This window comes from Brassica napus, chromosome A10, assembly GCF_020379485.1.
Source record: "Brassica napus cultivar Da-Ae chromosome A10, Da-Ae, whole genome shotgun sequence".
NCBI classification, from domain to species: Eukaryota; Viridiplantae; Streptophyta; class Magnoliopsida; order Brassicales; family Brassicaceae; genus Brassica; species Brassica napus.
The window spans coordinates 140,550-154,670 of record NC_063443.1 but is presented as its reverse complement, the minus strand read 5'-3'; the positions used below and the strand labels follow the sequence as shown (position 1 = coordinate 154,670).

The 14,121-nt window shown below is 37.7% G+C and overlaps 2 protein-coding genes across 3 annotated transcripts; both read left to right on the top strand.

Moving 5' to 3' along the window:
• Positions 1–155: 155 nt before the first annotated feature.
• LOC106370058 (LIM domain-containing protein PLIM2b) lies at positions 156–1,880 on the top strand. The gene is made up of 6 exons (XM_013810131.3): positions 156–369; positions 457–676; positions 853–952; positions 1,081–1,103; positions 1,225–1,314; positions 1,429–1,880. The coding sequence occupies exons 2-6, from the start codon at positions 542–544 to the stop codon at positions 1,696–1,698; spliced, it is 618 nt and encodes a 205-aa protein (XP_013665585.1). The 5' UTR covers positions 156–369; positions 457–541; the 3' UTR covers positions 1,699–1,880.
• Positions 1,881–7,826: 5,946 nt separating this feature from the next.
• Positions 7,827–13,753, top strand: LOC106370840 (K(+) efflux antiporter 1, chloroplastic-like). 2 transcript variants are annotated; one of them, XM_048743290.1, is made up of 21 exons: positions 7,827–8,063; positions 8,180–9,662; positions 9,751–9,922; positions 10,005–10,095; positions 10,239–10,375; positions 10,467–10,526; positions 10,614–10,733; positions 10,813–10,881; positions 10,955–11,020; positions 11,211–11,300; positions 11,405–11,509; positions 11,604–11,732; positions 11,898–12,107; positions 12,192–12,341; positions 12,467–12,520; positions 12,634–12,692; positions 12,793–12,859; positions 12,939–13,115; positions 13,211–13,267; positions 13,335–13,409; positions 13,489–13,753. In XM_048743290.1, the coding sequence occupies exons 2-21, from the start codon at positions 8,218–8,220 to the stop codon at positions 13,612–13,614; spliced, it is 3,459 nt and encodes a 1,152-aa protein (XP_048599247.1). In that variant the 5' UTR covers positions 7,827–8,063; positions 8,180–8,217; the 3' UTR covers positions 13,615–13,753. The 2 variants fall into 2 exon arrangements, with proteins under 2 accessions (XP_048599247.1, XP_048599248.1); XM_048743291.1 differs by having other exon boundaries at positions 7,834–8,059.
• Positions 13,754–14,121: the final 368 nt, after the last annotated feature.

Below are 14,121 nucleotides of genomic sequence, written 5' to 3'. Positions count from 1 at the left end.
TTTACAACTGGATATATCTTACGCATACAAAAGCGTACTAAAGCATATGTTATTGACAAAAAAACATTATAGGTTTGTATAATGTTAGGTTGTTATATTCCTTTTGTAGGTTTATTTAAAAGATCTGACATGGGTTGCACCAACTCAGAGACAGTTGGCTGGCTTAAAGTAACATCCTCGATGGGTTGAAATTGTCAGAAACCACAATCCCTTCAATTTCTCAACTCCAATCACTTTTGCCACCCAATTTTATCTCATATCATTTTGCAGAAACAAAGACAGAAAGTTTGTTACGTTACAACCTCACAATTGCAATAACGTTTCGTATAAGAGAAGACAGAAATTTCGCTGGTTCCTCCTTTGTCTGAGGTAACGAATAAAATCCTTGATTTCTTTTTCTTGGGGATTCCTTCTTTAATTGCTTCCTCAGACGATCTCTTGGTTTTATTCATTTAGGATCTTGGAGAGGAGGAAACAACAAACAAACAAAAACAACCCGGAAAAAAGAAAGAAAGAAAAAAAGAGAGAAAACAAAATAAAAATGTCTTTCACAGGAACAACTGACAAATGCAATGTTTGCGATAAGACAGTCTATGTAATGGACATGTTGTCAATTGAAGGAATGCCTTACCACAAGTCTTGCTTCAAATGCACCCATTGCAAAGGCACCCTTGTGGTATATTAATATGATTCACTTACAAGATTCAATTCCTATTTTTTGCTAGATTTTGTGTGTTAGATCTTCTATATATATGACTATGCAATTGCCACACTGCCATGGTCTATTAGTAAATTACATATCGTAGAAACAATACTCATTGTATGATAAACTGTTGATGATGCATATGGCAGATGAGCAACTATTCATCCATGGACGGAGTCTTGTACTGCAAGACTCATTTTGACCAACTCTTCAAGGAATCTGGCAATTTCAGCAAAAATTTCCAACCAGGTTAATAAATTCATATTTATTATATTCATATTTTCTCTCATCTTTCTGCTTTTATAGACTCATCACGATTAGTGTTTAAAAAAAAAAGACTCATCACGATTGAACACTTGCTCATTTTATTTTCTCAGGAAAGACTGAGAAGCCGGAGCATGTACGTTAATTAATTATCTTTCTCCAGATCTCGTTTCTCTATATACTTAGCGTAATAGTTAATTCATTTTCATCTCTTTAAATTGACCAAATGGGGTTATACGTATCAAACATTAATACAGACAAAGACTCCAAGCAAGATATCATCCATCTTCTGTGGAACACAAGACAAGTGTGCTGCTTGTGAGAAAACTGTTTACCCTCTTGAAAAGGTTTGCTTGTGTGTTTGGCACTATGGCTTGATGAATAAATAATATACAGTTTAATCAGCTTCGGCTGGAATTAATGTTGGGTTAATTCACACGTGACTTTATATAAAAAAAAAGGTGCAAATGGAAGGAGAATGCTTCCACAAGACATGTTTCAGGTGTGCTCACGGTGGCTGCACGCTGACTCACTCCTCATACGCCTCCCTAGACGGCGTCCTCTATTGCCGGCATCACTTTAACCAGCTCTTCCTCGAGAAAGGCAACTATGCTCACGTCCTCCAAGCAGCCAACCACCGTCGCACAGCCTCAGGCAACTCTCTTCCTCCGGAGCCAACCGAAGAGGTCGCCGTCGAAGCAAAGGAAGAGAACGGCGTTTCACAGTCTTGAAGAAATATAGCCCGGCCAGTGAGTTGTGAGTGATCTGAATGAATGTTGCAGCGAAAGATTTGATATCATTTGTAATGAGTTGTTTCCATATGAATTGAAGACGACATTGTTATTATTTTTGTTTTCTGATTTACATTATCTTATTATTGTTACGCACGAAGAAAACAAAATTCCATTTTCCACTGTGTGAATGTGATTATGACATGCTTGCTGATGCTGGTGTGTATTGGAGATTCGTAGTCTACACTTGGAAGTATCATTTCGTAATCTTGAACGCTCAGGATTCATGTTTTTCAATGATTTGCTGACTCGTAATAATATCCATACGTGCATTCAGTCTTTGTCATTTGTATTGCATGTAGGCACCAAATTTACTAGATAGGCAAATTTGATATGTAAAGCAAAAAATTTACAAATAACATGAATAAAAAATATAATAATATAATACCAAAGTTGAAAAAGAACTAGGTTGAAGCAGAGTCGAGATTAGATCTCTTTCCTTAATCCTTTAAACGCCCGTAGTGTGCCGGTTTGATACGTTTAAGAATCCCAGGATACAACTGCCTATATCTTCAGTCTCACAGCACTTGAGAACCAAAGCCTGTCGAACTTATTTCTATGTTATACTCTCAGACACAAAACAAAAAAAGAAATAGGAGAAAGTGGTTTTGTTTGTATTGGATGTGTATTTTGAGAATGAGAAGAGCATGACCTTTATATAGAATATAAAGTCTAACGTGTGCTACTGCGAGCACTAAATGGAGATGGTGGTTTTTGATTCCTTCATAATGACTATTAAGAGGTGATTGATTTTCATATGTTACGAAAATAAATTCACAAAATCAACTTGACATTGGTCAAAGATTTAGTCAAGTAGTAATGAAGAGCCTTGGTCAAAAACGTGAGAATCATTCTCTACACCAAGAGATAATATGCTTGTATTATTTATTTAAATAATTAGCAAATGAATTTGGGCTAACAAGATTAATCTTATTTGATTAATTCCAAAACTTGATCCAGCCCAAATATCTCTTTTTATAATACACCAAAGTGTCTATAAAGTTTTTTTATAACTTTGTTATAACTTCTCCATTTTAAACACAAGAGGTTTCTTACCTCACAATTCTAATATAGATATTTTACAAATAATCTATTTTAGACTTTCATTTCTCATTCAAACGAACTTCGTTTTTGATATATGATTACACTATACCATAGTGCTCATAACAATGAATCCTACGATTCCACAATCCGGTCATTTCGACAATCAAATTGCTCGAAAAATTTACCGGAATATTGGCCATAGCCATTTGTCCAAAAAACAGTTCCAACAATCCCCCACATGAATAGAAATGACTCTAGACACTAGACGACTCGATAGACTTACAGACTTGACTACCTAGACAAGACTCGACAAGACTCAAAAAGACTCGATAAAAACAACTTTTGAGAGTATAAACAAAAAATCCACTGCATGATGAGTTGGTAGCAATTTTTCAGCCTTGAACCAGTCATTGTTAATAACTATCGGATTTACTCGGCCAGGAGGTGGCCATGATGTCTTGAACCTCCCGGGCTTTGGTGTAAACCTAGACAATAGCCAAAACACAGCTTCATTTTTTCATAGATTAGGTTCTCTATTGTGTTCATTTTGGCCGTGAACAGTCCTGGTAATCATGAGTGAACTTGGAGAATATAGCCTTTCCTTCATTCTCCTAGAAACGGCCCCATTTCACACTCACAAGGTGATTTGCCATTAGTTTTGTTTAGAGGAGTATCATGTACTACTCCATTCATATTTCAAAACAATGGACACGAATCATTAAAAGCTAATGCTTATCCTGTATTCCTTACATGTAGCACTGTTTAATCATCATAGGAACTGGGTATAGACCGAAGTCTTGCAGTGCTTTGGGCAGACTTAGTTTCACTTAGTTGTCTCCTTGAACCTATTTCTTGGGATCTCCAGTCAGTTAGGTAGAGTTACCGCGAAACCTCATCTTAATTCACAGGCGACCCATTCCTTTTGATGATATAACAATTTGATCTCATGACACACCTATAATAAAAGGATCCTAGGTTGTCATCATAGTGAACATAATCTCTTGATATTAGTCGAGATCAATTGTTGGAAGCAGCCCATAACTTTTAAGTACATAACTTAATACTATAGTTATAGCTTTTCAGTATTTATTTAACTGAATTACTTGTGTGGTAAGATTTACTCACCCCCACATTTTCTGAATTAACTTAGAAATTATATTTTCCAAGTCTCATATTTTGAACATATTTTAAAGCACACAAATATAGTGATTTAATTCAAAATGTTCGTTTTCTCTCCAAGAGAGGTCGATGGGGGTTTTTCTTTTTCTTTATACATTTGTTTTTTTTTTTTTTTTTTCATACACAATGTTTTTCCATGAACAAACAATTGTAGAAAAAATTCAATCAAATAAGAAAAAACTGCATTATTCTTTATTGAATTGAAATGGAAAAACAAATGAAAAACATCCCTTACATATTTTAAGGTAGGACTGTCTTAACACACATTTTGACAAGTCCACCTTGAACAAACCCCTTTCCCAAGTAAACCCCATGTTTCTTGAGTACAACCTTATCAGAATCAAAGGTTATAGCAAATCCAGCTTTGCTCAAAAGTGAACCGGAAATCAGATTCTTCCGCATATCTGGTACATGCTTCACATTCTTAAGAGTTATCTCTTTTCCTGAGGTCATCTGAAGCTTCACTTCACCTTTGCCTTCAATCTTGGACGAGCCAGTGTTACCCATTAAGAGTCGCTCCTCACCATTGCATTTTTGATAAGTGGAAAACATGTCCTTATCAATGCACACATGAATGGTGGCACCTGTGTCATACCACCAAGTTCTTGGGTTGTCCTCAACATTGTTGACTTCAGTGACCACAGCACACATGTCATCTTCAGTCAAATTAGCTTGAGACTTCCCCTTGTCATAGCTTGGACCAGCCTTGCTCCGGCAAACATGAGCTTTATGGCCCACCTTGCCACACTTGCGACAAGTTCCAGTGAACTTCACATGTTCCATTGGCTTCTTAAAGCTTGTGGTGCTTTTTGGAGGAACTTTTCCTTTCCCCTTATTCTTGTGCTCAGCCAAGTTTACATCATTCTTGCGAATGAGAACAGCATCGGCTTCACGGTTTCTGGATTCAACTCGCAGCTTGACAATCAAGTCCTCGAGGGAAATTGCCTTACGCTTATGTGTGAGATAGTTCTTGAAGTCCAACCAACTAGGAGGGAGCTTCTCAATGAAGGAATTGACCGTGAAAATTTCACAAATCGACATCCCTTCAGCCGCTATCTCATGCGTAATCAATTGGAAGGCTTCAACTTGTTCCATGATGGGTTTTGAATCCACCATTTTGAAGTTGTGAAATTTTGCCGTAGCATATTTCTGACAGCCAGCATCCTCGGACTTGTATTTCTTTGCCAAAGCAGTCCAAAGCTGCTTGGAAGTTTTCACCTCACAGTATACAGCGTACAGCGGGTCAATCAAGCGGCTTAAAATCCAACCTTTGCACACAAAGTCCGAATGGTTCCACGAATCCACACTGGCAAAAACCATGGGATCTGTGTTTCCAGATGGAAGAATGGGTGGATCTTCTTTGAGACACTTATCCAAATTCAAATTGGTCAAAAAGAATTGCATCTTTTGATGCCAAGTTTTGAACCCATTCCCACCGAACTTTTCGGGCAACAGTCCTACGCTTGCAGCGCCAGGTACTGATTGGTTTCCATGTGGAAGACCACTTCCAAACTGAGTTTGGAGCATCGACTCACTTGAACCATTTCCACCACCAACGGTTGCAGCATCGATCGCACTTTTGTGTTGCCCATCGATCGAAGTTTGGTTGTCGTTAGTCATATTGAATTCAAATCTGTTTACAAAAACAAAATGAATTAATATACTAATTTTAAAACCAATAAATAGAAGTTCAGTTGCAATATATAAATTATGAGAATAAATATATTAATAGTAGATCAGTATTAAAACTGAAACGGTACTATCCGGTAAATGCAAAGACAATATTAAAACATAATCAGTTACGAGAATCAAGCGACATTAACGTTTACCAATATTCTTTCTAATAAATAGAAAACGTTATAAAAAATATTAAAAAGAATCTAGCAATTATCAACCGGATTGAAACAAATTTACTAGTCAAACTAATCAAGCTCACTAACGTTAAAAACAATTGAATAGACAAATCATATTTCCATATTTTAACGAGTAGCAGCAGGTCAACAGATTCGATTATAAATTCAAATAAACCGTATACATCAATTCGACAAGAACGGTAAGAAATTCCCTATTATTAATCAAACCATGATTCTAAACCGATGCAGTTTTAATTTAATTAAAGAACAAATCGATTTCTGTTTTTTTTTTTTTTTTTTTTCTTCTTTCCAAAAAACCTTAACCAAAATAAAGATTGAAGGTAAATAGGAAGGAAAAAAAAAATTATATAATCCCGCAGACGACACTAAAAAGTTCGTGCAAGGAAAATAATGAATCTAACAAATCTGCTTAACCAATAAACCTAAACAATATGAACTATTGAACAAGTCAACTAAACGATTACCAACCAAATCATTTTCTATAGATGAACTATTATCTAATGAAAATTTGTTTGAAATAACAGCAGCAGACGTAATAAATCAACACGGTAACAGAACGAATGCATGAGCAAATTAACTAAAACATTAGAATCACGAGCGGAGAACAATAAACGAATCAGATTCTGCAGAAAATAATATTAAGAATATAATATGCAAAACGCTCATGTCCTGCAAAACAGAGTTGTTAAATCAAAGCATATCCAAAGCGTTGAGCTTTCTCCACGGCACCGTTAAATGTAATTGCTTCACAATCAAATATTTCATTAGTGCAACAAGGCAATATGAAAAATTTTAAAGGATTAAGACTGTAGGCACCAAATTTACTAGATAGGCAAATTTGATATGTAAAGCAAAAAATTTACAAATAACATGAATAAAAAATATAATAATATAATACCAAAGTTGAAAAAGAACTAGGTTGAAGCAGAGTCGAGATTAGATCTCTTTCCTTAATCCTTTAAACGCCCGTAGTGTGCCGGTTTGATACGTTTAAGAATCCCAGGATACAACTGCCTATATCTTCAGTCTCACAGCACTTGAGAACCAAAGCCTGTCGAACTTATTTCTATGTTATACTCTCAGACACAAAACAAAAAAGAAATAGGAGAAAGTGGTTTTGTTTGTATTGGATGTGTATTTTGAGAATGAGAAGAGCATGACCTTTATATAGAATATAAAGTCTAACGTGTGCTACTGCGAGCACTAAATGGAGATGGTGGTTTTTGATTCCTTCATAATGACTATTAAGAGGTGATTGATTTTCATATGTTACGAAAATAAATTCACAAAATCAACTTGACATTGGTCAAAGATTTAGTCAAGTAGTAATGAAGAGCCTTGGTCAAAAACGTGAGAATCATTCTCTACACCAAAAGATAATATGCTTGTATTATTTATTTAAATAATTAGCAAATGAATTTGGGCTAACAAGATTAATCTTATTTGATTAATTCCAAAACTTGATCCAGCCCAAATATCTCTTTTTATAATACACCAAAGTGTCTATAAAGTTTTTTTATAACTTTGTTATAACTTCTCCATTTTAAACACAAGAGGTTTCTTACCTCACAATTCTAATATAGATATTTTACAAATAATCTATTTTAGACTTTCATTTCTCATTCAAACGAACTTCGTTTTTGATATATGATTACACTATACCATAGTGCTCATAACAATGAATCCTACGAGTCCACAATCCGGTCATTTCGACAATCAAATTGCTCGAAAAATTTACCGGAATATTGGCCATAGCCATTTGTCCAAAAAACAGTTCCAACATTGCATTGGAGATGATTTTGATGTACGTAGTATCAGTATGAAACGAAACTCTAGAAGTGAAAGAAAGTGTACATGTGAAAGAATATCTGTTGGGTTAAGTTAAAAACGTTATCCAAATCAAACCAGCTGGCTGGTTTATTGGACTGGACGATATGAATCACACAAAAATATTTATTAATTATTTTATGTATAATATGAGGAGGGCTGTTTTCGTAAATCTACGGGAAAATAAAAACCTTACCATTTCTGGTTGGCGAGGAGGAGAGAGAGAGAGAAACTTTGACCGGAGAATTTGAAGAGACGGGGGAAAAAATTCTGTTCACGACGGCGGCTCTGAGGATTTTAAATATCAGAAGAAGTCAGTACTACCACTTGGAGTAGTCTTGAGCTCGCTAAACTCTCTACGTCCACCATTTCGCATGGTTTGTGAGTCTCCTTCTCTCTCGATGTGCGCTTAAAGTCTCATCCGCAGATTTCATATCTCATTATTCCGCGGATTCTTCTGATTCTCGTTTATTTTTTGGATTTGCTTCACTTCACAGTGGGTAAGGCAACAAGACTACTTTTAAGTTGACTCGACATGGAATCTGCGTTTAGTATTCAGCGTCCCAGTTTCTGCTTGTCTAATCGGCTCATTAGTTCGAAACTGTGTCCCAAAGGAATCAGCAACAGGTTTCAGTTTGGTAATCGATCGAGGAGAAATGTATCTCCAAGTGCTACATTGACTATGACTGGAAGATTTTACTTGCATTCTACAAAATCAATACTTGCGCGTATCCCCTTTCGATTTAGGACAAGCTGTCAAGGTAATGATTCCCTTGGTAATGCGGAAACTAATGATCAAAGTGAAGAAAAAGATGAAAGCGAATCTGATAGTTTGGAGGAACTCAGGGACTTACTTCACAAGGCTATCAAAGATTTGGAAGTTGCTAGGCTCAACAGTACCATGTTCGAGGAAAAGGCTCAGCGGATTTCTGAAACTGCCATCGCTCTCAAGGACGAAGCCACTAGCGCTTGGCATGAGGTTAACAAAACTCTTGATGTCATGCGAGTTACGGTTGATGAGGAATCTCTTGCCAAAGAAGCTGTTCAAAACGCTACCATGGCCTTATCTCTCGCTGAAGCAAGGCTTCGGGTTGTTCTGGAGTCACTTGAAGAAGCAGCTGGAAGTAATGGTGTTCCAGAATCCTCTCAGGAGACTGAGAAAAAAGACAGTGCTGAGGAAAAAGAAGAAGCACTTTTAGCTGCTAAGGATGACATACGAGAATGCCAAGTGAATTTAGCAAATTGTGGGGCCCAACTGACTTCTTTGCAGAACAAGAAAGACGAGCTGCAGAAGGAGGTCGACAAGTTGAATGACTTTGCTGAGACTATACAGATTAATGCCTTGAAAGCAGAAGAGGACGTCGCTAATATCATGAAATTGGCTGAACAAGCTGTTGCTTTTGAACTTGAGGCTACTCAACGCGTTAATGATGCAGAGATTGCTTTGCAGAGAGCTGAGAAGTCTCTCTCCATCCCGCCGACCCCAGAAGAAACCCAGGGCCAACTCTCGGATGAAGAAACAACTCTCCAGGAGGAGGTGGTACTCTCAAGTAATACCGAAGATGCTAGCCATCAGGTTGAAAGAGAATCACTGATACATGAAGATATCTCAGCGGTGCTGAACACAGCTGATCGTGTGCCTGATAAAGTTGGTCAGGAGGCTCAAAAACTGACTCAACCTAGCGATAATGAGAATGGGAAGCCAAGTGTAGACTCTTCTTCTAAAGTGGTGGAATCAGATTCTGAAAAGTTAAAGATTGCTGTTCAGACCAAAAAACAAGAAACGCAGAAAGATCTACCAAAAGAGGGTTCTTCTCTTATTGCACCCAAGGCATCGTTTAATAAATCCTCTCGTTTCTTTTCTGCATCTTTCTTCTCTTCCAGTTCAGATGGGACCACGACAGTGTTTGCGAGTCTGGTTAATTCTGCCAAACAACAATGGCCCAAGCTAGTTCTTGGATTTGCACTTCTCGGGGCAGGGTCAGTTTCAAAATCTACTCTTTGTTTTCATCATTTTCGTACTTAAATGATGTCTTTTAGCTGATTATTACCTTCTTGTTCGTTCCAGATTGACATTATATTCCAATGGAGTTGGCGGGAACAGTCAGCTGCTTCAACAACCAGATGTTGTCAGCACTAGTACAGAAGATGGCTCTTCCAACAAGGAGACGTTGATCCGGCAAGTGCAGAAACTTCCAAAGAGAATTAAGAAATTGCTTGAGATGATCCCTCACCAGGAGGTATGAATAATCCTTCCTTGTTCTTTTTCGTAGACCCACGCAAATTGTATGGATTGCAGGCTGAAACTTCTGCAATGATTAGGTCAATGAGGAAGAAGCTTCGCTTCTTGATTTTTTGTTCTTACTGCTGGCAAGCGTCATATTTGTGCCTCTATTTCAGAAAATTCCTGGAGGTAAATAGTAGGATTCTCTCTTGTTATTTCTCCAATACATCCCTATCCCTCAAACTCCTACAATTTCCATTTTCTCATCAGTCAAAAACATATATAGTCTCGCAATCTGTTGCATAAAGATTAATGTGCTGTCTTGACAACAGGCAGCCCTGTTCTTGGGTATTTGGCAGCTGGAATTCTGATTGGTCCTTATGGTATTTCGATAATCCGTAATGTGCATGCAACTAAGGCCATTGCAGAATTTGGAGTCGTTTTCTTGCTTTTCAACATTGGCCTTGAGGTACTCACTGATATATGTGAATGCTGTGCTTTTGCTTTTGATCTGTGTTCCGTAGAAGAGCTCAAAAAGCTGTTTTCTTTTGATTTGACAGCTATCTGTTGAAAGACTGAGTTCCATGAAGAAGTATGTTTTTGGATTAGGCTCCGCTCAGGTAATTTGATTATCTGAAGATCCCCATATCTTATTCCACATAATTGATCCAAGTTCTATAATCTACATTTCTATTGTTGTATTCTAGGTTCTGGTGACAGCAGCAGTAGTTGGATTGATTGCCCATTATGTTGCTGGTCAGGCTGGTCCAGCAGCAATAGTTATCGGAAACGGCCTGGCACTGTCCTCCACTGCTGTTGTCCTTCAGGTGACATTTTTGGTTGTATTCAGAATTCCAGATAGAGATATTAATGGAAAGAAACAAAAACACTGTACTTGGTTTTCAGGTTCTACAAGAACGGGGTGAGAGCACATCTAGACATGGACGAGCTACATTTTCCGTCTTGCTTTTCCAGGTCGGTTCAGAACAGAGTTCCTAAATCCTTCTCTGCTGGGAGTTTCTCATCACTTTGTTATATTTTTCAACAGGATCTAGCTGTAGTTGTTTTACTGATCCTCATCCCGCTTATTTCACCTAATTCATCCAAAGGAGGGGTAAGTTCATCTCTAGGCTTCCTTTTTCCTTCTGTACTGTTTACTTTTGTGTTCAATAACGCCATGTGTTGGCAGTAATCAAAGTAAGAGTTTTGACAGTTTAATTGCTGCTCCTCTTAAGAAGAAAAGTATGGCTATCTGTTAAAAAGTCTCAGTGATAAAATGCTAAATTTTCAACTGTTCTTCTCAGATTGGGTTTCAAGCAATTGCTGAAGCGCTTGGACTTGCTGCAGTCAAAGCAGCAGTTGCTATTACTGCCATAATTGCTGGTGGCCGTCTTGTGAGTCTCTGATATCAAAATAACATAACATTGTTTGTTCATGAACTTTCCATGAAAGTTTGCTGTGTTATAATCTAAGGCATTGACACTCTTGTGACACACAGCTTCTTCGGCCAATCTATAAGCAAATTGCAGAAAACCGAAATGCTGAAATATTCTCTGCCAACACACTTCTTGTTATCCTTGGCACTAGTTTACTGACAGCTAGGGTATGCCCTTCATCTTTTTGGTACTTGGCATTTGCATTTACTCCTCTATGCCATTCTTTCTCTTCTGCTAAGTTTTTTCGTTTATATAATTCAGGCTGGACTCTCCATGGCATTAGGAGCGTTTTTGGCTGGTCTACTCCTTGCGGAGACAGAATTTTCCTTGCAAGTGGAATCAGATATTGCTCCTTATCGTGGTCTTCTACTGGGACTTTTCTTCATGACGGTAATTTATGAGTTTTGAAATGACTTTATCCATATATTGATCCTTTCTGAAAAGAACCAGGAGACTATTGATGGTGAAAGGAAGTATTGTTTCTGTTTGAGTAAGCTTCTAATGTTCCTTTCAACTGTAAACATATTTGATCACAAAAGAGTTAACTAATTTCAGGTTGGCATGTCTATTGATCCGAAACTTCTTCTCTCTAACTTTCCTGTCGTAATTGGGACTTTGGGACTCTTGATAGTGGGCAAAACTTTATTAGTCGTAATCATGGGGAAACTGTTTGGCATTTCAATCATATCTGCAATTAGAGCCGGACTTCTTCTTGCCCCAGGCGGAGAGTTTGCATTTGTTGCTTTCGGAGAAGCTGTCAATCAGGTTTGTTATTAGCATGATGTCTTTTTTGTTATATAAGCAATGCTTCTTGAAAACATAAAGACCTCTCACCTGTGGGGTTTCCAGGGTATAATGTCTCCTCAGCTGTCTTCGTTACTGTTTCTTGTGGTGGGAATCTCAATGGCTATCACACCTTGGTTAGCTGCTGGTGGGCAGTTAATTGCATCCCGGTTTGAGTTGCATGATGTTAGAAGTTTATTACCGGTTGAAAGTGAGGTAGGACTCTTGTCAGTCAATAATGGTAACACTTGAATTAGTGTTTGAAACTCACACATTCTTTGGTTCAGGAAATCATGACAAGGATGTCTCATGTCTAATCTCTCTTTGGTTTTATTTTGCAGACGGATGATTTGCAGGATCACATAATTATTTGCGGATTTGGACGAGTTGGTCAGGTTTAGAACTTAGTTTATGCTCTTTAGACGAGAACATCTTTTAAGATGGTCTGAGTCACAGGGTATCTGGGAGTTTCTAACTTCTTAGCCATTGTCTATTTTGTAACTTGCAGATAATTGCTCAGCTTCTCTCAGAAAGACTTATCCCATTCGTCGCCCTCGATGTCAGCAGGTAGCATAACTTCGCTTATTTATATCATTGTATTTTCGAAGCAACAAATAGAAAATTGTCGTATTCTGCGGTTACCTGAAACCTCATATTTGATTTACAGTGATAGAGTGACGGTCGGACGCTCCATGGATCTTCCTGTTTATTTTGGAGACGCTGGTAGTAGAGAGGTACGAAAAGAAAAAGAAGATGCATCATGAAAGAGTTAAACCAGCATTTGAACGTAACTTTACTTGTACTAACAAACAGGTTCTCCACAAAATTGGAGCAGAGAGAGCATGTGCTGCTGTGGTTGCTTTAGACGCACCAGGAGCAAATTACAGATGTGTGTGGGCTCTGAGCAAGTACTACCCCAATGTGAAGACCTTTGTCCGCGCACACGACGTTGTTCATGGTCTTAATCTTGAAAAAGCTGGTGCTACTGCTGTAATGTTCACAAATCCCTCCACTTTCCACGAGATAAGACATAGGCTTTCTTGGTCGTACACTAAAATACCTCAATCACAAAAAACAACTTGTAGGTTGTACCGGAGACTCTGGAGCCAAGTCTACAGCTGGCAGCCGCTGTTCTTGCTCAGGTAAAACATAATTAGTTGTATAAACAGAGAATGTGTGATCATTTTGGTGGGTTAAAACCTTTGTCAGGCCAAATTACCGACATCAGAAATAGCAAATACGATCAACGAGTTCAGAACCCGTCACCTGTCTGAGCTAACAGAGGTGCGTTTCAATCTTAGATCAAACTCATCCGTCGTTTTGGTCTGATTGGTTTTAAATTGCATATAAACGGGAATGGCAGCTATGTGAAACAAGTGGAAGCTCTTTGGGGTATGGATTCTCGAGGACGACGAGTAAGACTAAGCCACAAGCGTCTGATGCATCCGATGATAACCAGATAATGGAAGGAGGCACACTCGCTATCTGATGACCTCTCGTCACTCTTTTAAGAACAAGAACACTTTTCACTTTTCACCGTTTGTAGTGTTCATTTTCATGCGATCGAAGATCCATCATATATGATCAATGTACAGTACATATCCTCTGATTTGAGTTAAGTTTCTGAACTCTGAAGAACCACATTTGAACAATTCAAGAACGACATGATAAAAATAAAAAACCAAGGAATGTGTTAATTTGTAGTTGAACCCAAAGATAGAAAAGCAATTTTAACAGTATCTGATATTTGAATCTGAAGGAAGTGTGAGCGAAGAAGAGGTATAATTTGGATATGATGTTTGTTTGTTAAGTTGTAGCAGCTATTAATCAGTGGAATATATACAAAAGGCATGACTGAGACAGATAAATAAAATAGGCATTCTAGTGACCAAAACTGTGGTTATATATATGGCTAAAGTAGTGAGTCATGGATCGGCAACGAAAAAAACGAATTTGATTAAATAATATGGGTGGGGGTAGATTAAGAGCATGATTA

Coding starts and splice junctions, on each gene's coding strand:
- LOC106370058 (XM_013810131.3), top strand. CDS start 542: ATGTCTTTCACAGGAACAACTGACAAATGCAATGTTTGCGATAAGACA. Junction 953..1,080: donor CAGCAAAAATTTCCAACCAG/GTTAATAAATTC, acceptor TTATTTTCTCAG/GAAAGACTGAGAAGCCGGAG. Junction 1,104..1,224: donor AGACTGAGAAGCCGGAGCAT/GTACGTTAATTA, acceptor ACATTAATACAG/ACAAAGACTCCAAGCAAGAT.
- LOC106370840 (XM_048743290.1), top strand. CDS start 8,218: ATGGAATCTGCGTTTAGTATTCAGCGTCCCAGTTTCTGCTTGTCTAAT. Junction 11,301..11,404: donor TAATTGCTGGTGGCCGTCTT/GTGAGTCTCTGA, acceptor TGTGACACACAG/CTTCTTCGGCCAATCTATAA. Junction 13,268..13,334: donor CAGCCGCTGTTCTTGCTCAG/GTAAAACATAAT, acceptor AACCTTTGTCAG/GCCAAATTACCGACATCAGA.